This window comes from Mesocricetus auratus, unplaced genomic scaffold (assembly GCF_017639785.1).
Source record: "Mesocricetus auratus isolate SY011 unplaced genomic scaffold, BCM_Maur_2.0 Super-Scaffold_100011, whole genome shotgun sequence".
Classification (NCBI taxonomy): Eukaryota; Metazoa; Chordata; class Mammalia; order Rodentia; family Cricetidae; genus Mesocricetus; species Mesocricetus auratus.
The window spans coordinates 50,862,663-50,889,885 of NW_024429195.1; the positions used below are offsets into that span (position 1 = coordinate 50,862,663).

General features: G+C 42.8%; 1 protein-coding gene across 1 annotated transcript in view; it reads left to right on the forward strand.

Moving 5' to 3' along the window:
• Irak3 (interleukin 1 receptor associated kinase 3) overlaps nt 1-23,976 on the forward strand; it is a 55,624-nt gene extending 31,648 nt beyond the window's left edge. The window contains exons 8-12 of the mRNA XM_040754811.1: nt 489-607; nt 20,316-20,514; nt 21,049-21,111; nt 21,197-21,361; nt 23,189-23,976. Of these exons, the coding sequence (XP_040610745.1) occupies nt 489-607; nt 20,316-20,514; nt 21,049-21,111; nt 21,197-21,361; nt 23,189-23,677 (1,035 nt within the window). The 3' untranslated portion in view covers nt 23,678-23,976. The remainder of the gene's footprint in view (nt 1-488; nt 608-20,315; nt 20,515-21,048; nt 21,112-21,196; nt 21,362-23,188) is intronic.
• Nucleotides 23,977-27,223: the final 3,247 nt, after the last annotated feature.

Sequence of the window (27,223 nt, forward strand, 5' to 3'; positions counted from 1 at the left end):
TATGCATGCTAAGCAAGTATCCTATTGCTGGACTGTACTCTCAGCCCACCGGCTACAGTCTGAATAAACTAATGTTAAAAATTGTTGGATATTTCCCTAGGCTAATGGTTCTCAACAATCCTAATGCTACGACCCTTTAATACAGTTCCTCATGTTGTGGTGACCCCAACCATAACATTATTTCGTTGCTACTTGGTAACTGTAATGTTGCTCCTGTTACAAATTGTAGTGTAAATATCTGATATGCAGGATTAGGTGAGCCCTGTGGGGGTCGCATTCCACAGGTTGAAACCCACTTCCCTAGAAGCATGAGGAAAACCCATTTGGAATTAAAAGTAGGTTGCAGCAAACTGAAATAGTGATTCCCCTCTCACTCCGCTTGGCCTCTACCACCGTGGTATACCCACCCACATAGTGGTATACAGGTAATTTGCACCAAGAAAATACAGCAAACCAACTCCTCTTGGGTTCTTTTGTTTGTTTTTTAGGATAACACGGCCCCACTTTCCTGGCACATCCGAATCGGCGTATTGATAGGACTATCCAAAGCCATCCAGTACTTACACAACACTCAGCCGTGCTCAGTCATCTGTGGCAATATTTCCAGGTAAATGATCTGGGAACCTTAGGTTCCACCACACACCACAGCCCCTTTCAGCAAGGTGAGTGACTCAAAAATCCCATCCTCTTTGGTCAATATTCTTCCTGGAATGTATGAGTGTAATGAGAACTCTCGTCTATGTATGAAAATGCTTACATTTTTCTCAATGAAGATGTGTTCACCAGATTTCTCTTTTTTGTTTTTTGTTTTTCGAGACAGGGTTTCTCTGTATTGTTTTTAGAGGCTGTCTTGGAACTCGCTCTGTAGACCAGGCTGGCCTGGAACTCACAGAGATCTGCCTGCCTCTGCCTCCCGAGTGCTGGGATTAAAGGCATGCACCACCAATGCCCGGCGTTCACCAGATTTCTAAAGCATTGCATTAGCCATTTTAAGAGAGAAAAGCTGAGGCTTAGAGAAGTTAAACGTGGTTCCCTTAGGTGACAGTTTAAGAGGATTTTCTGACTGGTTCCTAAGGCCTTCTGATGTAAACATCAGGGAAGCCTAGCTAGGAGGTGGGAGGATGAAGGATGGTAAAAATCGTTCCTGCCTCTCCTATTTCAGAGCTCTCTTAGGCCGACTCTTCCCCTGCAGCTGTGTCCCATGCTCCCATCATTGCTACCCAGCTCCTGGGTATTCTCTTGCTTCCTGGTGTGGAGGGTTGTGCTCCCTAGCATGGAGGGAGGGTGAGCCGATGTTGGCTCACAACCGAATCTCCACCTGGAACTGTGCACGGGAGAAGGGAGATGCTGCACTCAAGTTATAGTCCTGCTCCAGGACAGGCCACAGGGCAAGCACCATGTGCTGCACCTGATTTATTGACATCTTTGAAAAGCATCACAGCTTCTGCAGCTTTTCCATGACATCAGTTAGGGCTGCCACAGCCACGACAGACTGACGACCTCTCCACCTGCTCAGTTCTGAGGTCTTCCTTTTCTCTACTCGCATATTTGGTTTCTTTGATTCAGTAAAAACTCAATGGAAAGACTGGGGCTTGTCCTGAAGACTCGAGGAAGTAGAAAAAATCCTGGAGTCTCTTCCATGGTCTTGGAACAGGAAGCCGGTGCTTCCAAGGCAATAGCCCAGGTACTTGCCTAGATATGTGGAACTATAAAATTGTGTAATAGCCCAGCCAGACAGAATCCCCGGTTGGTAATAGACAGACAGACAGACAGACAGACAGACAGACAGCTGATAAGAGACTAGTCAGAGCAAGGTGTCATGGAAGAGGTGACAACTGAGTTGGAAATACAGCTAATCACATATTTACTTTTTAGCTGGGGGAGGGCCGGATGACTGTTCCCTATCTGGCTGTTAGGGTTTAGATCTTAAGTGAGTGTGAAAGAACCTAGCATGGTGGTGGCTCATCTTAGCACTTGGGAGGCCCAGGAAGGAAGATTGCTATGGGTTTGGGGCCAGTATGAGATGCAGAATGAGATCCTCCTGAACACCTCCCCTGCTGGGCAGTGGTGGTGCATGCCTTTAACCACAACATTCTGAAGACAGGCAGGCAGGCAGGTAGATCAGGAACAGCCTGATCTACAAAGGGAGGACAGCCAGGGCAGTTACACAGAGAAACCCTATCTCAAACAAACAAAAAAACCTCCCTCAAAAGAAATAACTCCCAGAGGATGAAGATGTGGTCGCTGCAGTGGTCCTATTAGGAGATGTTGGCAGTGAACAGGCAGTGAAGTTAGAATCGTTGTGAGTGTCTCCTTGAAGGGGATGTTAGAGCCCTCGACCTTTCTTGACCTTCTCAGCCACCTTGGGGAGAACAGACCTCTTCTGTTGTACTTCCACACAATGATGTAGTTTCCTGCTACACGCCCAAAGTCATGGGACCAACCAACTATGGACTGAAACCATGAGTCAGAGTAAACCTTATTCTTTTTAAATTGTTTCTCTCCAGTATTTTGTGAGTGAGAGGAAACTGACTACCATGGCTGGTTTTCTGGAGTCTGAGGATTCTAGCCCATCCATAGACTGCACCTGCAGGGTCTCTGCCACCTCCAGAGTAATGATCCATGGGAGACAAGAAGGCAGTTTAGTTCAGCATGACTAAGTAGCTGGTGTTGGTTCAAGCTTCAGAAGTCTGACCAGGAGCAGTTTATTTTAGGCATATTTAAGCCAGCACAATTTGTCAAAACCTTTCCTGGTGATAACTAACTCGATCGATCTCATGTTCACAATAATGATTGCATAAATCTCCCCCCAAGGACCTCGAGGAACAGAGTAAGCTAAATGAAGATCAGACGTGACTACATTGAGACACTTTGTGAAGTACATATCACATCTGCCGTTCAGATGGCTTCTATAGATTGACTAAGAAAGCCAGCCTATGATAAAGGTCTGGATGAGGATCTGGTATGGTCCCCTCCCACACAGACAGTGCAAAAGTCACCAGGTTATTAACCATACCCTCTCCCAGCATTCTGGGAGGATAACAGGTTATGTATCCCTTCATCTGAATGAACAAACCATGTGTGTTTAACATTCCAGGATACTGTAGTGTTGATCTGCGTGCACAAGGACCTTCATGCTCCTACATGCACACAGAGAAACAAGTGTTCAAGAGTGAAATTCCAGTGCTGTGGATATGTGTTTGGGAGTCATGCTTTCACAGGGTTTCATCATCATCCCTGAATGTTCCAGTACAAATCAAGCCCTGTCATAGCCACTGGCTCATAGCCTTTCTGCTGAATTGCCAGCAAAGGTTTAACTAGCGCCAACTTCAGCTATAGACATCTCCTTCTTACTTAGTGATAGGCACACCTGTGATCTAGGAATTGGAATGAGACCAATTGGGTTCATTTGGGCCACCAAACGCCTGTCAGATGGTAACTGCACCATCTGTGAGTTGGCTGACCCAGGTCACCTTTCTGCATCTCTTAAGGGACCCCTTTCCTTCACTTGGAACGTAGACCTTGCTGATTCTTTGCTCATTGCTCATAAGAGGGTTCAAAGTCGATGACTCTCCCGTCTTAGACATACAGTTTGAAAAGCCATAATTAGGAAGGACAGCTTCCAGCAGGGGAGCCATATGTGTTCTTGACAGTTGGCTCAAAGATCTGTGTTGAACAATAATGAAAAATGGATAATCTTCGTTTTCCTTTCTGTATTGAACTTGAGACTAACGGATCACAGACTTTATTAGCAACCATTGACATTGATTAATATCAGTATCATAAAGCAACCTGGCATAATGAATATAAAGTGAGATTAGTTAGAAAAAGCCAAAGCTAAGTATTATGTAGCACATAATTAAAACATTGCAGTACTGCAAATTTACTTTTTAAAAATATTCGAAGTGAAGCCCACCAAAATATCAACAAGGCTTTGTCACTATGGCTTATTTTTGTAATGACTAGGATTTTCTTCCATTTTATCTTTAAAAAGCAAATTTAAGCTAAGACTAAGAAAGATAACTATGCTGTGTTTTCTCTCATGTGTTAAATCTATATTTTAAAAAAGATGAAAATACAAGCAGGGCTCTTTAGGAAGAGGAAGCAACCTTGGAGGCAGAAGGGCCAGTAATTACAGTATATGTGATTGAAGTAGATCATGCACACATAAGGAAAATTTTATGATGAAGTCCAATCCTTTGTACACTTAATACTTCTTGATGAAACACATAATCCAACTTTAAAAATGTTCCAGAATTATATTATATTCTAAAAGTAAAACTAAAATTTATGCTGGGGTTGATGGTACATGATTTTAATCCCAGGAAATAGAGAGGCATGAAGAGCTCTGAGAGTTCAAGGTCAGCCTGCTCTTACATCCTGCAAGGACAGCCAGGGCTACATAGTGAGAACTTACCTCAAATATAAATATATAAACAAACAAAAAATAGATCTTTTAGGACAAAACTCCCTACAATTTGTCATCAGCCTTTCTTTCACAAACTAACTAACATGAAGAAGTTCCATTGTCTAGAATTAATTCTACTATTAAAGGCTTCAATATCTTACACATTTAGGACTCTTAGAGATAAAGGCAGATGGCCAGATGTTGGTGGCGCACACCTTTAATCCCAGCACTCTGGAGGCAGAGGCAGAGAGATCTCTGTGTGTTTGAGACCAGCCTGGTCTACAAGAGCTAGTTCCAAGACAGCCTCCAAAGCCACAGAGAAATCCTGTCTCTCTCGGGGAAAACAAACAAACAAAACAACAAAAAAATAAAGGTAGAACTGGAAAATCTAGACAAGTCATTAAGACCTAAGTAAGTTACACAGGTACATAAAAGATGATAAGATGATACACATGCCCACACACACACATACATATATCATCACATATCATTACATATATTATACTATATATTATAACATATGTGTGTTAGTAGGGTTTCTATTGTTGTGAAGAGACACCATGGCCACAGCAACTCTTACAAAGGGAAAGTTTTGGACGTTTAGTTCATTATTGTCATGCAGGACATGGCAGCATGGAGGCAGACATGGTGTTGGAGGAGTTGAAAGTCCTACATCTTCATCTGAAACAGGAAGTGAACTGTGTCCCACACTGGGTGTAGTTGGAGCATAGGGGACCTCAAAGCCTACCCAAGAGTGACACCCTTCTCCATCAAGGCTACACCTACTCCAATAAAGCCAGACCTCCTAATAGTGCCACTCGCTAGGGGGGGGCATTTTCTTTCAAGCCACCACAATATGATTTAAAGATTATGTATCTGTTATTTTAAATATCTAAGGTCAAAATTCAATATAGTGCTATCAAACCCTTACTTGGAGCTAAGTAATTTTTCTGGTAAAAGTTAAAAGTACTGGTTTAAAAGAATGAGTATATAAGTCTAACCAGGATTCATTTACAAGCATTTGGTTTATATCCAAGTCTTACATGAATATTACACAGACATTAAAAGTACCTTACTGGTATCACTGGCTTTTTGAGTGCTCAATAACCATCCTTAAAAGCCTATACTGTGGATAGAAGGATGAAATGAGAAAACACTTTGCCTTTTAAGGTCAATTAGGTACCAGTGGTCTGGGGATCATGTCTCAAAATGGCCTGTATCCCTGCTGAGTCACTTGTCCTCTTAGTCTGGTAGGCCATGGAGACCCCGAGGGGTAGACTCTAACTGGTGTCAATGCTCATAGAGAGGAGGGTCAACACAGAGGAAATTTCTTTAATGCTTCCAAACAAGACACAGCAATCAAAGCCTTTGACTCGCTGCCACCTAGATGCAACAACTAGTAAAAAAGAGGTTCACAACACAAGGGACTCCTGTGGACCAGTTCTTAACTAACCTTGACAGAAAAAAAGGTTAATTCTGGCCACCTGAATGATCTTAAACACCCAATTAGGAGAGCATAACCAAAGAGAAAATGATTGATTTTTTTTTCTTTAACTGTCTAGGAACTCACACTCCCAGACATTAGGCTTAAGACTGTAGGGCATCTTACATAGACAGCTATTTCTCATGAATGATATGTTTCTTGATAAGAAACATGCTGCCCAGGTATAAGACATCATAAACACGGCTCAACTCAACACTCAGCATCTATCTGAAGGAAAGACAGACAGACCCACTGTTGTTTTAACTTAAAACTCAAATGACGGTTAAATTTCTTCTCCCCCCCCCCTGCCATCTGCAAGGGCCCTCATGCTCTGATTTTTTAAAAATGTTTTTGAGAATGAAGATTGTGAGGGCTGGGGTCATGGTCCAGTATTAGAACTTTTATGTAGCCTCCCAACACTTCCCCACTAAATGAAAATCAGCAGCCTGGTGTCTAGCTCCTTTTGCTTAAACAAAGTGGAACAATGTCCACCTAGTCCTTCAGAGGAAAGCAAGGATGATGGTGTACCCAGGGTATCCATGTTCAAACTCGGGGTCTGGTTCACACTATCTGGCCATTTCCCCCACTTCCACATCTAATCCCAACCAAGATGACTTCTTGCTTCCTACTTCTTTCTCCTTTTAAATTATCTACACTTGTTCCGTGCTCTGCTCACAAACATAGAGATGGGAAAGAAGAGTAGTGTGGCCCCATATTCTTTTAAATTCAGGCCTGGTTTTGTCCTGTTTATTCATTATGAGGAGTTGAGACAGGCTACCCTCAAGATCAGATCTGAAATGCCTCTTTTCCAGAAACTCTCTTTCCACACTTTTCTATGTTCTTCTCCTTTTATTGCAGTCACTCAATGATCTCAATGTTTCTGCCTCTTGTCCCTGGTTTATAGTGTGGCCTTTCAGAACACATTATCTTTCTCCTACCCCTCTCTAGTACTGTGACTTTGGGATAGTTCCTTAGTTCCCTAATGCTTTGTCTCCCTGCTCCTGGAACTGAGCCGGATACCAGTAGGCTGCCTCCAATGGTTTGGAGGATGAAGCTACTAAATGGAAATGGCAGCCGAAAGACAGGCAGAAGCTATCATTATATTCCACTCTTTTGAGACTTATGTCTTCAATGCTCCACGTGCTTCCTTCTGACTCACCTTGGACTCTAGACTCAGTCTGGGAGGATCCTGAATTCCCTGAGAAGGGCTCCAATTATCAGAAACTTATGTACATTGACTTAAAATCTTGTGACTGAGCCTTTGGGTTCACATGTATGCTGCCATGTGTGTGTGTATGCACACACACAACACGTACACACACACATAGAAAGAGAAGAAAAGAGACAGAGGGATCAGTTAATTTTTTATGTTTATAATCATCAGATTTTAATTTTCTGTTCATATAGCTCAAAGATTTTTTTCAGTTAACTGTTGTAAACCAAATCAGTATTCAACATGGAAATGGGAGGTGTATGTTTTAGTTCTGTCTCTACTATTTAGCTACTTTGCAAATAAGAAGTCAAATAAACAGTGTGCTATAGTAACCATGAAAAATTAATTTAGCTCATTCTATCTTTGATTGATTAGCAATGACTTCCCAAGTACAGGGTGGAAAGTGAATCTTTGCTGAGTGCTTTTGGACTCAGTTGATGATGTCTGATAGTAATATGGGCATGTGTGGGACAGCACTCGGGCCATATATTTGCCATTCCGATGCTCAGCCATCAACAACTACTTGAGGTTTTCAAGTTCTCCAGAGGAAATGATTATATAAATAAATGTTTGGAGTCTCCTATGGGCTCAGGATTATGTAAACAACACAAGGTGGGTTTATTATGCAGCAAATGGCATATCCCAGTGTCCTGTGGGAACTGAGAAGTAGGAGGCACACTGGGCTTCAGAGAGATCAGTGGAAACATCGTGGCTGAAGTGATTCTGGTGGCACATGGATGATTTGGGTGAAAATAAGAGGAGGCCGTTGGAGGGGAGCAGCACAAAGTCTACCCCGAGACAGTTATATGCAGTTTGTGTGGCTGGTTTTTTACTCTTTGCTCTTGGGGTCCTGCTACCCAGCTCCCAAATAAATACACAGAGGTTTATTCTTACTTGTCAATGCCGGAACTTAGCTTGGCTTGTTTCTAGCTAGTTTTTTATGAGTTAAATTATCCTGTTTATCTTTTGCCTCTGGGCTTTTGACTTTCTCTGATCTACATACCTTTCTTTCCTTCTTACTCCATGGTTGGTGGCTGGCTGTGTGACTGTGTGGCTGTGTGACTGTGTGACTGTGTTCCTGTGTGGCTGTGTGACTGTGTGCCTGTGTGAGTGTGTTCCTGTGTGACTGTGTTCCTGTGTTCCTGTGTTCCTGTGTTCCTGTGTTCCTGTGTGACTGTGTGACTGTGTTCCTGTGTGACTGTGTTCCTGTGTTCCTGTGTTCCTGTGTTCCTGTGTGACTGTGTTCCTGTGTGACTGTGTTCCTGTGTGACTGTGTTCCTGTGTGATTGTGTTCCTGTGTGACTGTGTTCCTGTGTGACTGGCCCCTGGCGTCCTCCTCTCCTTTTTCTTTTCTTCCTCCACACTCTTCTCAATTTATCCTCTCTGCCTGCCGGCCCCACCTACCCTTTTTCCTGCCTAACTATTAGCCATTCAGCTCTTTGTTAGACCAATCAGGTGTTTTAGACAGGCAAAGCCACACATCTTCACAGAGTTAACCAAGTGCAATGTAAAAGAATGCCACACATCTTTGCATCATTAAGTCAATACTCTACAGTGTAAAAGAATGTAACACATCTTTAACTAATAGTCCACAAGTTTGTCCCATGGCATTTGTAAATACTTATCTGTGAAGGATGGTGGACAGACTGCAGGAGGATTATGGAGTTCAGTCAAAGCCAAGGACTTTAGAGCTCATATAAACACCCATGGAAATACTTGTCAATCCTCCATGGTGCTGAGGGTAGGTGTGATCTTTGTCATTTCCCACTAACAGAAAAGCTGAGGCTCAGAGAGGTCTATAACTTGCCTGTCACGTGGCTACAGATGTGAAAAGGGAGATGACCTTCCATATCCTGTGTATTCCCAATAACCATGCTCTTAATAGGGAATTTACAGCCTGGGATTTCCAGGGGCCAGTGGCTTCACCAGCAGACACAGGAATTGAGAAATGTTGGTGTCAGAGTCTTGGGGAGAAAGCAGTAGGTGCTCTGCTTTGGGAGAGAGAGTAGGTCTGGACATCTACACTGTCAATTTGCCTTGTTCCAGCAGAGAGAGTAAGTATCTTTCCAAGAAGGACACTGTCTAGCACACAGCTGAGAAACACCCACAGGAGGAAGCAAAGCCTACATATCAAAGGTATTTTCAGCAAGTCTGATGGTTCATTTAGCTCAAAAATATCTTAGTGATTTGAACTCTTTAAGAGAGTGTTATAAAAACAAAACTCACTCCCAGATGGTGGGAGTTGAGAAGGAAAGGATCTAAAGAAAGAATCCGGAGTGTGGTCTGCAGTCTCGGCAAAAGACTCATGTTCTTCTTTGGGAAATGAAGATGCTTTTGAATACAGGATCTCATAAAAGCATCTAAAAGTGACAACTTTGATATTTCTATCTATTCCTTAGAAAACTTCATTGCTTTCACACAGACAGACAAGTGTAAGTTGAAATGCAGTTTTACTGGAGTATTTTCATCACAGATACTCATTCCTGCTATTGGCTCCAAATCAAGGAAAAAACCTTAGTGAGTGTTTCTAATGAGTCCTATAAACTCAGGTACTAGGCTGGTATTGCCTTTATAAAACAGGGTTCTGAGTTAAAGAAAGGAAGCAGGAAGGCTAGATATGGCTGTTTGAAACCAGAAACTGATCAGAGACACAAGATGTGAGCGAGCGAGTGAGTGAGTGAGTGAATGAGTGAGGAGTGAATGAGTGAGTGAGTGAGGAGTGAATGAGTGAGTGAGTGAGGAGTGAATGAGTGAGTGAGGAGTGAGTGAGGAGTGAGGAGTGAGTGAGCAAGTGAGTGAGTGAGTGAATGAGTGAATGAGTGAGGAGCGAGTGAGTGAGTGAGCGAGTGAGTAAGAGAGTGAGTGAGGAGTGAGTGAGTGAGGAGTGAGTGAATGAGTGAGGAGCGAGTGAGTGAGTGAGTGAGCGAGTGAGTAAGTGAGTGAGTGAACGAGCGAGTGAGCGAGGAGTGAGCGAGTGAGTGAGGAGTGAGTGAGTGTACACATCATGTCTCACGCGAAGGTCTGTAAGTGTGGGGCGGGGTCCAGTTGACTCGATAGACAGGCACAGGTTGGTATGTCAGCCGTCAGGACACTCTTACTTGAGAACTCAGCCCTTTGCCCCTATCCTGGTAATCCTGGGTAAGTCAGCTGATGCTGTAGACTTGTCAAGGCTGGAATTCTGCTTAGTGTTTAACAGGACACCTAGGTATGCAGGAAATGAAGGATCTGTTTGATAGATTGATTCCTTATCCCTTTCTCTCCCTTCCCTTTAAGCTTTTTTAAATAACTACCTCTATCTTTCATAACCATCCTAGATAAAAATGATTTTCCTTAGACCATTTCTTCCTATCCCTTTTCTCCTTTATGATACCCACATATGTTCACTGTTTTCCTATAGAATTCCAAAACAATTAGATACTGGGAAATCAGAATTTCTCCTAACAATTCTTGTTGCCAGCATTACCTTTAGGTACTGTGATTGTTTGAATGAGAAATGTTCCCCCATAATCTCGGGTGTTTAATCACTTGGTTCCCGGTTAGTGATGCTGTTAGCAGATATTTTTGCTGGAGGAAGTATGTCCCTGAGGGTGGGTTTTGAGACTATATCGCTTTACTCTACTTCTGGTTTGCTCTTTCTACGTTGTCTTTATGGAGGAGATGCGATCTCTCAACTTCCTGCTCCTGCCTCTCTGCCTTCCTGTCATGCCTCTCTCTGATGATAGCTCTTACTGCTCTGCAATCTTAGACCAAAACTCTTTCTTTCATAAGTAGCTCAATGGTCAAGGTGTTTTGACAGAGCAGCATAAAAGTAACTAATGCAAACACCCACAGACACTCATTAATTTATATGTATAGATATGTACATGCAGGCACAAAAAATAACAGCATTCTTTTTCCTCCTCCATAGTCTTAATTCACCTAGAAATATTACTTTAATTAAATTTGTCGAGGACTTTGCAGAAAATAATATGGAACTCATCTGATTCCTGGAAATTAATTAACCTCTCCGGGTGTCAGGTTTCCAGTGCCACCCCGTAACCCTCCATTTCACTGTTACTCAAACAGGGTTCTTGAACTCTTCCTGAGACACTCCACTGTACCTCTTGGGATTTTGAGATATGATAAGGAGTGGTATGGACAGTGGGCAGTCCACATCATTCGAAGTGCATTTTGAGGCATTTTCTTACCCAACAAGCATCGTCAGACCTTCTTACCTGTATGGAAACTGAGGCCCTTGGGTAGTTCAGTTCAAGCCCTAAAGTTGGGAATTAAAAGGACCAGCACTGGGCCGTGGTGCAGGATGCTGAGACTCACGCACCCGAAAAGCATAAACAAACATCCATTCTTTTCTAAGACCTGCACAGATGCAGTGCACATACAGGGGGCTTCACAATGCCGTGGGGGAAGTGGCGCTGTCGTATCTGATGGGAATGGGAAAGGTCATAAAGCCAGCACAGCTGCTTGACACAGATCCAGCACAGCTGAGCTGAGTGATGGCTGCCATGCCACCTTTGGTTTCATCGCCTCCTGTTGCACACTTGGGGGACTTGTAATATTCGTACAGTTTGGGAATATTGGATTGATGGAAAATTTCTTATGAATCATTTATGCCTTCGCCCGGGAATATTGCCCACAAGAAAAGTCCTGTGCATGCTACCCCTTTGAGGGAAATATCCTTATCTACTTCAAGGTCTCTCTTATGTCTTGGAGGTTGCGATGTACATAAAGAAGTCAGAGAGCTCTTTATGAGGCTATGAGATCTTCTTAAAACATCTGCCCCTGTACTTACTCAGGAACAAGATTATTGAAACAAACTAAACTTAAAAAGGTCACCAAGAATAGGTGGGCTAGGAGTTGGCGGCAGATCAGATTACAAGCCTCTTCCCACTATACACTCAGACAATTATGTGACATATACAGTAACAAAGTTAGATTAGCAACTACACAGGGACTTACATTTATGAGCAAAGAATGATGTAGAAAGATGATAAAAGAATGACGCATCAGGACCTCCTTTTCTTAGAAAACTTAGCTATCACAGGTCCACTGTAGTGTCATAAGACCAAGGGGCAAAAGAATGCCAGTATTAGACATATAAACAAATTTTATAGATAATATAAACATTAAATTATGCCAGAAATCAAATGATAGTTGCCACAGCTTTGGCCTAAAGATTTTTCTTGGGCCTATTTGACAATTGCCACTCTGACCATTAATAGTTAACAATACACTTCTAGGGACATGGCAACCTGCACAGGTTGACTTGAAGATTTTCTTTCTGTCTAATGTCCTTGAAGCCACAAAAGCTTGCATCCTGAGAATGAGCTATTATATGCCTCTAGATTCTTAAAAATTGGATTATGGAAATTGATGAGTAAAAAATGCTTATCAGAGACAACTGTTTATCAATGAAGATGAAACTTGAGGGAAAATTATTGTAAATGATAACTCTGCTCTGTCACAGTTCATCAATCATGATTAAACTTATGACCCCAGACGTGCAAGAGAAAACGTTAAACATATGTCTGGAAACAAAAGTGATACGATCTGTGTTTAGAAACATGTTTCCTGAATTTTATATAAATAATGAAGCATTCTAGCTGCTAGTCAGTGAGGCCACAAGATGACCACTACCTGGCTCACTCCTCCCCTCACCTGCCTGCTCCTTGCCTCAGCTCTGGAACCTGTCAACCAACAGGCCCATCAGGGAAACTCAGTTTGGGGCTTGTACCATTCTTAGGTTGGAAGCCATACGTACTCTTTTTTTCCCATTTTCTTTTTTTATTTAAGTTATAAACAAGCTTATTTCACATGTCAAACCCAGCTCCATCTCCCTCCCCTCCTCTCCTGTCCTCCCCATCAGGTTCCCCAGTTCCCCATCCAATCTCCACTCCGATCCCCAGGGAGGGTGAGGCCCTCCATGGTGGATCTCCAGTGACCATCAATTCATCCAGGGCAGGGCCTAGGCCCTCCCCCAAGAGTCCTGGCTGAGAGAGCCTCCCATATTGTGGCATGGGCACTCAAAGTCTATTTGTATACCCAAGGCCCATAGATTACCTAGGCCTCTTCACTGACACCCACATTCAGAGGTCTGAGTCAGTCCCATGCTTTCCACACAGCCATCAGTCTGGGATCCAAGAGCTCCCCCTTGTTCAGGTCGACTGTTTCTGTGGGTTAAACCAGCCCAGTCCTAACTCCTTTGCCCATCAGTTCTCCCTTTCTGACTCTGGATTCCAGGAGTTCAGTTCAGTGTTTGTCTATGGGTGTCTGCCTCTGCTTTCTTCAGTTGCTGGATGAAGGTTCTGTTTCTCAGACTCTCGGGCAGGGGGATTGTATGCTGGCACTCCCCTGATTCATGTCTAAAATCCATAAATGAGTGAGTATATACCATGTTTCTCTTTTTGTGACAGGGTTACCTCACTCAGGATGGTTTCTTCTAGTGCCACCCATTTGCCTGCAAATTTAAAGATTCCATTGTTTTTTTCTACTGAATAGTACTTCATTGTGTAAATGTATCATATTTTCTCTATCCACTATTCAGTTGAGGGGCTTTGTCAAAATCCAACCTTCATGATAAAGGTCTTGGAGAGATCTGGGATAACAGGAACTTACCTTAACATAATAAAAGCTATATACAGCAAACCTACAGCCAACATCAAACTAAATGGACAGGAATTCAACATGATTCCTCTAAGATCAGGAACAATACAAGGCTGTCCACTCTCTCCATACCTCTTCAATATTGTACTTGAAGTTCTAGCTAGAGCAATAAGACAACAAAAGGAGATCAAAGGGGTATAAATTGGAAAGGAAGAGGTCAAACTTTCACTATTTGCAGATGATATGATAGTTTACATAAGTGACCCAAAAAACTCTACCAGGGACCTCCTGCAGCTGATAAATACTTTCAGCAAAGTGGCAGGATACAAGATCAACTCAAGAAAATCAGTAGCCCTACTATATACAGATAATAAAAGGGCTAAGAAAGAAATCAGAGAAACATTGCCCTTTACAATAGCCCCTAACAACATAAAATACCTTGGGGTAACGCTAACCAAACAAGTAAAAGACCTATATCTCAAGAACTTTGAGTCTTTAAAGAAAGAAATTAAAGAAGACACCAGAAGATGGAAAGATCTCCCATGCTCTTGGATAGGTAGGATCAATATAGTAAAAATGGCAATCTTACCAAAAGCAATATACAGATTTAACACAATCCCCATTAAAATACCAGCACAATTCTTCACAGTCCTTGAAAGAACAATATTCAACTTTATATGGAAAAACAAAAGATCCAGGATAGCCAAAACAACCCTTTTCAACAAGGCAACATCCAGAGGCATCACCATCCCTGACTTCAAGCTCTATTACACAGCTTTAGTCCTGAAAACAGCTTGGTATTGGCAGAAAAACAGACAGATATACCAATGAAATTGAATTGAACACCCTGACATTAACCCATACAAGAATGAATACCTGATCTTTGACAAAGAAGCTAAAATTATACGATGGAAAAAAGAAAGCATCTTCAACAAATGGTGCCGGCATAACTGGAGGCTGACATGAGGAAGACTGCAGATAGATCCATGTCTATCACCATGCACAAAACTTAAATCCAAATGGATCAAAGACCTCAACATAGATCCAGCCACACTGATCCTGTTAGAAGAGAAAGTGGGAGGCACCCTTGAACGAATTGGTACAGGAGACTGCTTCCTGAACATAACTCCAGTAGCACAGACACTAAGATCGACAATTAATAAATGGGACCTCCTGAAACTGAGAAGCTTCTGTAAGGCAAAGGACACAGTCAGCAAGACAAAAAGGCAACCCACAGATTGAGAAAAGATATTCACTAATCCCACATCTGACAGAGGGCTGATCTGCAAAATTTACAAAGAACTCAAGAAGCAAGTCTCCAAAACACCAAAGGATCCAATCAAAAAGTGGGCTACAGAACTAAATAGAGAATTCTCAGTAGAGGAATCTAAAATGGCTGAGAGACACTTAAGAAAGTGCTCAATATCTCTAGCCATCCGGGAAATGGCTAGAGATATCAAAACAAAACAACTCTGGGATACCATCTCACTCCTGTTAGAATGGCTAAAATAAAAATCTCCAATGACAGTTTTTGCTGGAGGGGATGTGGAGAAAGGGGAACACTCCTTCACTGCTGGTGGGAGTGCTGACTTGTACAGACACTTTGGAAATCAGTATGGAGATTCCTCAGGAAAATAGGAATCAGTCTACCACAAGATCCAGCAATTCCACTCTTAGGCATATACCCAAAAGATGCATATACATATGTATACATATACAAAAGGATGTCTGTTCCACTATATTCATAGCTGCATTATTTGTAATAGCCAGAACCTAGAAGCAACATACATACTCTTGTGTTCAAAGTTGTGTGAGAATCTACAGCTCTCCCAGAAACCAGTGAGTTTGGAAAAACTGGATTTTGCTACATCTGAGGGAAGGTAGGTTATCTGGGGAGAGGGTCTTAGAGTTATGACTGCCATGCCATGGACAGTAAATGTTCTTTGTAGTGAAAGAGTATCATTGCAATAGAGTCAAGGGATGTCATAAAAATCACACCATGTAACAGACATCATACAACATATTTATTGGAGAGGTATGTGTGTGTACAAGATGGCTGCCTCTGAATGGGGATGGAGAAATGAGAGCGACTCAGCCGTGGTAGAGAGCTTTATGGGGGTATGAGCACGCACATAGGGATAATACACAACGGCGAAGACATTTATGGGTTGTAGGCATTGATTTGTTGAAGACAAGGAAGAACCAGTTTCCAGAATGTGGGTAATTTCTTAGTTAACTAACTCTTTGGCCTTAGGATGTCTTTGAGAAGCTGTTGGATCTTTTTTATGTCTGAGATCAACTAAGTGGAATCCCACCTTTCCTGAGGGTGGTCAGGCACTCAGCTGAGGCTAAAACAAGTCCCTTTAAATATATGTCATGTCCTTAAAGATCAGTTCTCATCCTGTGTATCACACATGACCCTCATACTTCAATCCCATCTTAATCTCTATACATGATCTTCATTTTAATCTCAGTACATCATCATCTGTTTTAATGTCTATACATCATCTTCCTTTTAATCTCTATTCATAATTTCCTTTTAATCTCCATAAATCATCTTCTGTTTTAATCTCTATACATCATCTTCGTTTTTAAGGCCTATCCATTTTAACTAAACTAGAAAACTTACTGATGATCCCAGAAAGCTGTTCTCACTATAAAGGAGTATTGCTTGGGGAATCTGGTCCCTCAATAAAAGCTTCATGGTACGGATAGTAAGTCATTACTCCCAAGTTAGTACAAATTCGCTACCTGTACAGAATTGCCCCATGTTCTCAGTCAGGGGATGTGGGACAATTTCTTTAGAGAACTATTTAAAGTCACGCTGGCCTCTCTGTTATAGCAAATTCCAACAAAGAGTAGGGAAAAGGTAGTAGAAACATGAGCTAGGGCATGAGGACCAAACCTACATCACTGTCTGCCTCCTTAGCGGCCATAATTATCAGCCAGATGCCCTTTTCCATTGTATCGCTACAATTTTAGCTCTCTCGTATAGTATTCATTTTGTCAGTCCATTTTACTCTGCAGAATCAACTTACTCTGTTGACCTGCATGGTAGCTGAAGGTACTTTATGTTTGAAGAGTCCATTTAAAGCTGAAGCAGGAGAAAGAATTGGAGGAGTAATTGATTGTCAAAGGGCTTTTTGCAATCCCCACTTTCCTAAAACCGAACATTTCTCTCTCTCAGCTCCCGTTAACCTTTATTTAGAACCAAATAAATCACTGGGTTCAGAATTTATGCTTTACACTAAGGTCTGCTGGTAAGAACTTGCCTTTCACCAGATGTCATTATTCAATGTGTAAGTGCAGCATCCTCAAATAATCCTGTCTGACTGGTGACCTCTCAATGACCCCATGTCCCCAGGAGGCTTCTTGGGTAACAGGGTTTGTGGTCACCCAGCTCGTCTCTGCCTACCTCTTGCAGACAGGTAGGCAGCTGGCAAACTCCGGCACTCATATTCCCCCAACAACCATTCGCTGTTGGCTTCTACTTGTCTTGCAGCAGGTCAAGTAAATGGTTTAGATTATAGGTTTCTTTTTCTTTTTCTTTCTTTTTTTTTTGTAACAGGGTTTCTGTATGTAGCTTCGGAGCCTGTTCTGGAACTCACTCTGTAGACCAGACTGACCTTGAACTCACAGAGATCCACCTGCTTCTGTCTCCTGAGTGCTGGGATTAAAGGCGTGTGCCACCAACACCCATTGATTATGGATTTCTTTATTATTCTTGCTGAACCCCTCCCCAGTCCACTACCACTTTATGTATTTATAGATATACTTATATACACACACACACACACACACACACACACACACACACACACACACACACACACGGGTTCCCATGTGCTGTTTAGACTCATCTTCAGCTTTGGCATACTTAAGGCCCTAACATATTAACCAGGATATCATGCCTTCTGGAGAACTGGGGTGGATGGAGACATTGAAAATGTGGTATTCAGAATTTTTCTTCCTCTAGGCGAGGGCACACAGAAGCAGCTCCCAGAGTAGCAGGAACCGGAAGGGCAGGAACTCATGATGACAGCGGGTATTAAGGTTTGCTGGGAACTTCTGGAGGGGTTCCACCGCCTTATGTCTGGGAACAAGGAACTAGACAAAGATTCGTGGATAGCAATGTAGACAGTGTATGCAAAGAAGACATATTTCCAAGAGAGGAAACAGGCTGGGGCAGGGGAAAGGTCAGTGTCTCCAATGACTGTCATGCAGCGTAGGGGTTTTTGGGTTTTCTAGATTATTTGCATACCGTGGGCTTTCTTGGGAATGCTATGCTACATGTAATTCAACATACAATTTCATGCATCACATGTACCTTCACCATCTTAAGTCTCTATCCAGGAGTGGGTGCTTTAGTGTTATAATAAGCCATGGGTCACCTTCAGGCACACTGGAGTGCCTCTGTGTATGGGTCTGTGTCAGGGATTTACTTGGCAGAGGGTAGAGGATTTGCACTTTCCCTCTTCTGGTTTGTTTCTTTCATATTTGAATTTTGCAGCCTTTACCCAAGGTCTTCCAGACTTCACTCTCTGATCTTTCCTGCCTCACATGGGTGCTGTTGGAGGCTGTTTTACCCTCCCTTTCATCTCCTGCCCAGCTGGCAAACTCCTGCATTCATATTCCTCCAAATTCTAGAAGCATCAGGGCAGGTCCAGAAGCCTCAGATTTGAGCAAGTGAAGTGTGCACCTGTGAGGGATTTAATCGTGTTTTGTTTTCCTACCCAGTGCTGGAGAAAAGGTAGGGCCTAACTCTCGTTTGTTGTGCATCTTCAGAGAAATGGCAGGAGGTTCTACCATGTTCTCTGAGTGAGAAAATGAAAGAATGGGTGAGGAATGGCATAGAGTCGGGTCACGTGAAACACAGGCTGGCTCTGGCAGCTGCTGGCTACTTGAGAAAAGACAGACAGGGAGAAAGTTAAGGACTATGCTCATTGACACAAATCTTGGGGTCACAGCCCCTGGCTTATTCCCCCATAAATGAAAAGACCACAGCAAAGAGACAGGGCATAAGGTTGGCTCTTTGCACTTTCCAGTTTTTTTTCCATTCTGTGGAGGGAAAAGTCGAAGTTTAAAACATGTTTTTATCCTTAAAGGAACCAGGGGCATCCCTTTGTTTTATCTGTTGTCAACTTGACCCTAGACAAAGTCTGGACTGAGACCTTAGTTATGAACATGGAACCAGAGTGCTCAAATACTTGACATAGGACTGAATTTCAACATGGCCTCTGAGCCATGTCTTTCTCTGGAGGCTCTCAGTTCAGAACTAGCCCCACCTGTTTGTGTATTAGTTCAGGGACAGCATAGATTTTGGGATATTTGTAAGATTCAGTGTTTGTTCAGGCTTAAGAGCATCTTACCCAGTGGCCACTACCACATTTGGTAAGCGGTACACAGTACTGCAACCTCTATCCCTTGAAATTTGGGTGAACAAGCTAAGTAGAAAACGTTTCAGCTTCAGAACACGAACAAGCTCTCAAGAGCCCTACGCAGAACTGAAGGGAAAGGTCACTTGCTCACCGGCTGCAACTACTCTATTAGCGTCCCTCTCCAGCAGCATCCGCTGGCTGCCTGCCTTCTTTTGACTGGCTACCAGCCTCCATCCTTGCTACCATGTGTCTTGACATGCCAGGCAGCCAATGGGTTTCCTATTCCCAGAACAGTGTTACAGTCTTACCAGTTATGTTGCTCTTTTTCATTGCCTTAAATGCAAGAGGACATGACTGAGGGTCTTGGAATCAGGGAAAGGGACCCTGAAGTGTGAAATGCCTGTCCCTTTTAGCTTCTCTTTTCCTGTTGTTCCCATGGCAGGCTTTTAAAGCATAAGATAAACCAACACTTTTACCTTTGCAAAATATGAAATGATTGTTTTTAATGTGACAGCTCCCCAAATCGACTCTATGCACTCTGCCTTTGATTCTGCAAATGAGTCTCAAAATCAGAACGAAACCTAGAGAGATGGGACTGTGAGGAGGGACTACTATTAAAGTAGGGGCCACCAAAGGTTCCTCAAGACATTCTTGAGTAACGTCTCTTTATGCCCAGCATTCCACAACATATCTCTCTGCATGTAACAGTTACATTATTAGCTGCTTAATACCAAGCTCATGGTCTCATTCAGAAAGCACAAGCAGGCTGCTGTGCTTAACTTTGGTTTGTCTGGTTGACACAGCGCCCATGCATGTCTGGAAATCTGAAATAGCCACTGCTCATGGGTCAGATTTTCATTTAAGGCTCCATACAAATTTATGTTTATACTCCAGTTCTTATTTTATTTTATGTGCATTGGTGTTTTGTTTGCATGTATGTCTGTATGAAGGTGTCTGGTCCCCTAGGACTAGAGTCACAGACAGCTGGAGTTGTGAGCCGCTATGTGGGTTTGGGAATTGAACCCCGGTCATCTGGAAGAGAAGCCAGTGCCCTTAACTGCTGAGCCATCTCTGTAGCTCATGTTTATACTTTAAGAAAAACTTTAGAATGCTCACTCATTCATGAATGTTTACGTTTGCCTTTATCTTATCAGTGTTCTGAATTAACTGACCATGTTTTATTTTACTAAATGCCTCTGTGATATCTTGTCCTGTTTTTGTTCACACTTTTAGTGCAAACATACTTCTGGACGATGAGTTTCAGCCCAGACTAACTGATTTTGCCATGGCGCACTTCCGACCCCACCTAGAACATCAGAGTGCTACCATAAATATGACCGGGAGTGGGAGGAAACATCTGTGGTACTTGCCAGAAGAATACATCAGGCAGGGAAGACTTTCCATTAAAACGGATGTCTACAGCTTTGGAATTGTGAGTGTCACCTACTAGTTAGCTAAGGAACAGAACCCACTGCCAAGATGGACCTAAATGCTAAATCCTCAGAGACCTAAATGCTAAATCTTCAGAGCAGTGGTTCTCAACCTGTGGGTCTCGACCCCGCTGGAGTCAAACCACCCTTTCATGGGATTACATATCAGATATCCTGCATGTCAGATATTTACATTATGATTCATAACAGTAGCAAAGTTAACAGTCATGAAGCAGCAACGAAATAATTTTATGGCTGTGGGGAGAGGGGGTGTCGAAATCAGGAACTGTATTAACGGTTGTTCATTAGGAAGGTTGAGAACCACCAATTTGGAGGAAACATTTTAAGAGTTTCAACTTTTATACCTATTGACTTTCTGTTACTCACTATCCAATACATGAGTTTCCCTTAATCTGTGAAGTAATAAAATACAAGCACATTAATTAGAATGAAACCCATTGCCGTGTCAAACAGTTTAAACTAATACTGTATAATTTCTCAGCCTCTGTGGCTGACTTTGTGTGTGTTCCTTATAGGTGATCATGGAAGTTTTGACAGGCTGTAAAGTGGTGCTGGATGACCCCAAACATGTTCAGCTGGTAAGAATTGCTCTAACGCCGGTACCTGTTTGGCAATTAGCTGTCTGATGGTGTTCCAAGAAATAAGTGTATCTTCTCGTTCTAGCGGGATCTCCTCATGGAACTGATGGAGAAGAGAGACCTCAATTCGTGTCTCTCATTTCTAGACAGGAAAATACACCCCTGTCCTAGAAACTTCTCTGCCAAGCTCTTCTCTCTGGCGGGCCAGTGTGCGGCAACTCGGGCCAAGTTAAGACCTACAATGGATGAGGTAAGATAAACAAGGTTTTATTCAAACATGAGCCATGAAAAATCCAAGTTGGATAAATTGTACTTCTAAGTGAATTCTTAATTTGTGAGACAATTCAGCTCCTCACAGAGAATTCTATCCTAATAGGTAAACTTTGTAGCTTAAAGGAATACCTCACACTATTGCTATCTATGGAGAAGTCATTACTACATAGAATCAGATTGTTATAAAAAATACTGAATATGGATCCAGCAAGGTAGCTCAGCAGATAAAAAACATATTAGCCATACAAGCCTGGTGACCTGAGTTTGATCCCTGGAGTTCATGGAAAGAACAAGTTGTTTCTTGACCTCACATTCTCTCTTCAGCACACCCCCACCACTATCATTAATAATCAATTTAAAAATAAATCTAATGAAAAGTAGTTTGGAGGTGGTATTTTATTCAACACCCATTAAGCTTTTTGGCCCATTAGAAAACATACATTTATTTTCAGTGTTTTAAAAAATGTATTCATTTGTCATAAATGTAACCCATTCATTTGTAAGCCAGTATTAATGCCCATTTTGGATGTGTATTTTGGGGATACATAGCAGACAAGACATGGTGACTGTCCCAAGCTTGCTGTGCAAAGAAGTCAGATCAATGGACATGATTCTTTGACCCCATAGGCAGGTGTGATGACAAGCAGAATCCTAGAATGACTGGAAGGATAGAATCAGAACAGAGTGAGGTTTCCAGTCTATGGCAACCAGGAGATCCTTGCTGAAGGCAACAGTTAGCTGCGGGTTGGGTGTAGGCAGCAGCATGGATGGGAGGACATCCTCAAAAGAGGCAATCAGTACTCTTAACTCAGAGGTCATTACCCTTAGCCATAAGACTTCGGGAAGAGCGTCACGGAGGTGAAATGAGGTAGAGGAGAGTTGGTGTGGAAGCTTCTAGGTGATAGAGGGGCATTCATTCTATTCTTGGAGTTGGGTGTTATCCCCAGTCTGCTGTAGAGCTGTGGTGGATCTGAGCAAGGAAAGAACCTGGCCTGGCATCTAGGGAAACAGAGGAGGCCTGACATGACTCAGTGTAGAATCCTGTCCCATCGAGATCTATCAGTGGTGTTGTAGGACAAAGTTAAGATCAGGATGAGGGTATAGCATCAAAGCTTCTCCTTTCTAGATAGTTGGGTGGATTTCTTCTTGATCTTCAACTTTGCATGTAAGACCAGAATAATGCCATTTGTGGAGATGAAACACATAAAAAACAAACACATTGTAAATGCTCAAGATATCTGTATTTGTAGAGAGGGAGAACAAGAATGAATATATCAGGTTGTTGGTTTGCAAATCCAGCTGCGTGTCCAAATCTTGTATGAAGCTGTTTAAATACCTTGGGTCCCCATCCCTGTCCCCCAATTTTTAATGATCTCCCCTTGGCTGGGGACAAGAGACATGTATTTTTAGAAAGCTCTCCTCTTTGATCCTGGTATTTGAGAACTAGAGGTAGTGTTGCCCTTGACGTACACCATGAGAATCCTTACTCTCTGTGGTTGAAAATGCAGGAAGAGTCTGACAGCAAGAGTGAGGTGGTAAGTTCCTTTCTGAGGTCAGCTCTCTTCAATCTGCTGTTTCTTCCACACGTCCTTCAACTCACTTCATGTTTCATGTAGCCCTTGAAATAAAAGGGCTTCTCCACTTCTAAAGTCCTTTCAGATTCAAGATTCTGTGCTTGTACTTGCTTTGCCTTTTATTTTTCTTATCTAATTTCCTAATTATGAAAATGAGAGAATACTCTTTACTAAGTAAAAGGGAGTGTCACTCAAGCTTCCCTCCATGTTTTCTTTCCCTTGCTACTCAGGTCCTGAACGCCCTGGAGAGCACGCAGCCTAGCTTGTATTTTGCGGAAGACCCTCCCACATCTCTGAAGTCCTTCAGGTGTCCTTCTCCTCTGTTCTTGGACAACATCCCAAGTATCCCAGTAGAAGATGATGAAAACCAGAATAATCATGCAGTACCTCACAAAAAAGTGTTGAGGGCAGATAGAGTACCTCAGAAAACCCCCTTTGAGTGCAGTCAGTCTGAGGTTACCTTTCTGGGCCTGGACAGAAACATAGGGAGCAAGAGAAGTGAAGCTGCTTGCAATGTTCCCAGTTACTCTTGTGAGGAATGTTGGCCCCCGGAGCTTGAAGCAGCATCACAGGACTTAAGACCTACCGAGATCACGTTGGGCTCCTCTTGGGAAGTCCCAGGCCATTCTTATGGGAGCAAACCAATGGAAAAGCCAATGGAAAAGAGATGCCCCTCTGGACTCTGCTGCAGTGAGTATGAACAATCCAAAAAACAGTGAACTCACCAGAAGATAAAGAAAACAAAGGCAAATGTCGCTGAAGGCTGAATAATGTTCCCATGAAAGGATACACACTCCATGAATAAGACTAAGGGAGCTACTGATGGCAAATTTGTGTAGTGCAGATAAGCAGCCAGGCAGCTCTGTTCCTTCCTTTCCATCCGCCAAGCAGAATTGTTGGGGTACCCCGAATTGAGGAGGGGTCCCCAAGCTGGATTCATCACCCCAAGAATCAAGAGTCCACATGCCAATTGATGCAACACACAAGAGGCTTTAATTAGGCATCTGCAGATGGGCTTCTCGGTCAGCTTTTAGACCGATTGGCCCCGAGGTTCAGTTACAATCAGCTTTTAAAGACAAAAACCACAAGCTTTTGGGAGGGGTCCCTATCTTGTGACGGGGGGAAGGGAGTACGTGACTACTGACCAGGGGAAGTAGATGTCTTCCTGACCTACACGTTGTAAATTCCTCAAACCTTGGTATGAGTTAATCATCTCTCCCTAAGTAAATGGTGTTATCATCTCCTTGTTTCCCACAAATCTTGTTTGCCCATCTCTGACGCCCTGGTCAGTTCTTCACAGGTGGTCAGCAGCCCGGAATTGGCCCTTTGTGGGTTTACAGCCCTTCTGCAATTAAGGTTGCTAAATCATACATTCCATTCTGTGGTTTGGCCAGTTCCTGGGATGGGGTCCTTTGTTTACTTCCCAAGTTCTCTAGTGGGGTGCCCTCCCTGTTTAAGCTTATATTTTATTTCTATAAATTCGGGGTCTTTCAGAATGACTTAAAGAAATGTGTTATCGGGGTGATGTAGGTGGACTTTTCTGTTCTGCCAGCCACTCCCAAATAACCACACAGAGACTTAACATTGATTATGAATGTTTGGTCAATAGCTCAGGCTTGTTACTAGCTAACTCTCACATTTTAAATTAACCCCAATTTCTTATCTACCCTCTGCCATGTGGGGGCTACCTTCTTTCAACATGGCACATTCATCTTGCTTCTCTCTGTGATTGCTCAAGACTCCCTTCTTCCCATAATCCTCTGGGTCTGGCTGTCCGGCTTATACTGCCTGCCTAGCTACCTGCGGTCAGTTCTTTTATTAAATCAAACTTTTAGGAGAGTTTCCCATACTAATCCAATTGCTTATTTAAAAAATACAGTATTTTGTTGTTGTTGCTTTCCTAACTCCAAGACCTGCCACATCCTCAGTAGAGTATGCAACATTTTTATCAAGTCATTTTGGGTCCTGGGAAAAGAACTGATCACAAAAGTCTGGATGGTCTCTTATTTGACAGTGTTCTTTGCCTTTCAGGGTAACTTTTTTTCCCTGATGCTCCTGGAAGCCCCCTTTGAACACCTAGCTCAAGTGTGGGTTCTACAGAGCAGCCCCTCCCCCACCCCCCCCTGTTTCTCCTCCCCCATCACCAACTGCCTCCCCAGCCTCTCTAATCAATCCCCAAGCAGCAAGGACTCACTGCATAAATATCTCCTCAGCAATTGTTCCTCACTCAGAATGAGTTAGGGGTTAGGAGTTGTTAGGGTTAGCAGTGAGGGTTAGGATTTTTGTGACTAAGTGGTAGTTGATTTTGATAGCACCGTTTAATACACATTATTAAGAGTTGTGCTTTCAGATCCACACTCCAAAGGGTTACTTACAACTAAGTGAAAAGGTCTTTGGGGATAAGCATGTCCCAACATAGAGTACCCATTCCTCAGACTTGTTCTCCGCTATCCATTCCCCGTCGACATAAAAATTTTGACTTGCTGGATTTAGTGGACTCCGGGCTGAAGTTATCAATGGGAAATAAAGTTTCTAACAGTGCAGAAAGGTTGGAGATCATTCTGTGCATCTGGCCTGCAGGCAGCGGTTGGGGTGTGGGTATGGAAAGATGCTGATGGAGCCACAGTGGGACCTTAGCTGTAAAGGAAGAACGTGGGCTAAACTCCAGAGGAAAACAACAGTTCTGAGGATTCCTGTCTGGAGGGACCATTTTGTGGACCTAAGTTACACAGGGTGTAAGCATGATCCAAACTGTTCGCTAAAAGATAAATGCCTACTAGTTTTAGAGGGTGTGACAGCCAGAAATTGTTGTTTCTATAGCAAATTAATGTACTTTGTGACACTGTATAATGTGGAAGGGAAATATCCACCACCCCTACTGCAACATCAAGGAACTATGTCCTCAGGAGAGGAATGGGGAAACAAAATTCTCAAATGTCATGTAAGTAGAACCAGTACCAAATAGCATGTCAAAGCAGGGAATCAATAAATCGTGTCTTGGTTATCCCGCTACTGATGATAATTGCGTGTCATTCTGAAAGTGGACAGCTAATTACAGTGGGACTGCCAGGTTATCAGACACAGACTCTTGTCATATTTCTCTTTTATGATTCTGACTTAAGACTTTTAAAAAGAGCTGCACTAACTTCAGCCTAGAGTAAGTATTTATCTCTGACCTTTTACGGTTTCCATTTTACGTAAGATTGCAGCAGGGAATGGGTATGAAGCCAATATGCCTGTGTATAGTAATTCCCTGCTGGCAGTGCTAAGGCTTTGATTGAGACTGGAGGCACAGCAGTCGCTGGCATTTTCATTACGCGTTTGTCTAGCACTCTGAAGACAGGAAAATAACTTATGTGTTTACTCATGGCGTATATAGGCAATTAAAATGCATTTCCCTAATAAAAAGTAATCACAGTGTTTGAGGAGACCTCGCTGGCACTGCCCCATCTTTCTTCTTGCCTCACATGCTAGCACTATCATTCAGGTGCCAATAATCATTTCAATGAACTAAATAGCACCATTCATTGTCTCACGGTTAAAAGGTCTCATTGAGGACCCATAATACCTTTCCTCTCCCCCCTGTTCTAAATTTTCCTTTGCCTGAGTTGAGGTTTGCGTTTGCCTGTGTTAGTGGTTGGCTTTTAAGGAAACAGAGCTGCCCCTTCTCAGTATCTCAGAAAGGAAGTATGAACTTGCCCTGGGATTAATGACTCCAGGGGCCATTTTCACGTTTAGGGATGAAAGAGAAAAATGCACAACTAAGATCTGGGGACTGCTTTGCTGCTGCAAACCTGCTGCTGCTGCTGCTTCCAAATATTTCTTCTGAGGAGGAGGCAGGAACTGACCCCTTTTTTTTGTGCTGCTACTGTTACGGATCATTTCGAAGTAGAAAAAGAGAAGGCATCTCTTTCCCTCCATGTTCTTTGTTTTGTTTTTTTTTTTTTGGTTTGGTTGGTTTTTGCTTGTTTGTTTGTTTTTTGAGACAGGGTTTCTCTATGTAGCACTGGCTGTGCTGAAACTCGCTCTGTAGACCAGGCTGGCCTCGAACTCACAGTGATCCACTTGCCTCCATTTCCTGAGTACTGGGATTAAAAGTGTATGCCACCACCACCACTGCCCAGGGGCCCCCTCCATGTTCTCAAAGAGAATTTGGCTGACAGGTTCATGGAGGAAATAGAATTCTTCCCTAAACTAAAAGAAAACAGTAACGGGAATGATTGGAGTTGTGGTGTCATGCCCTGACCCTGGGAAAAGACCATAGA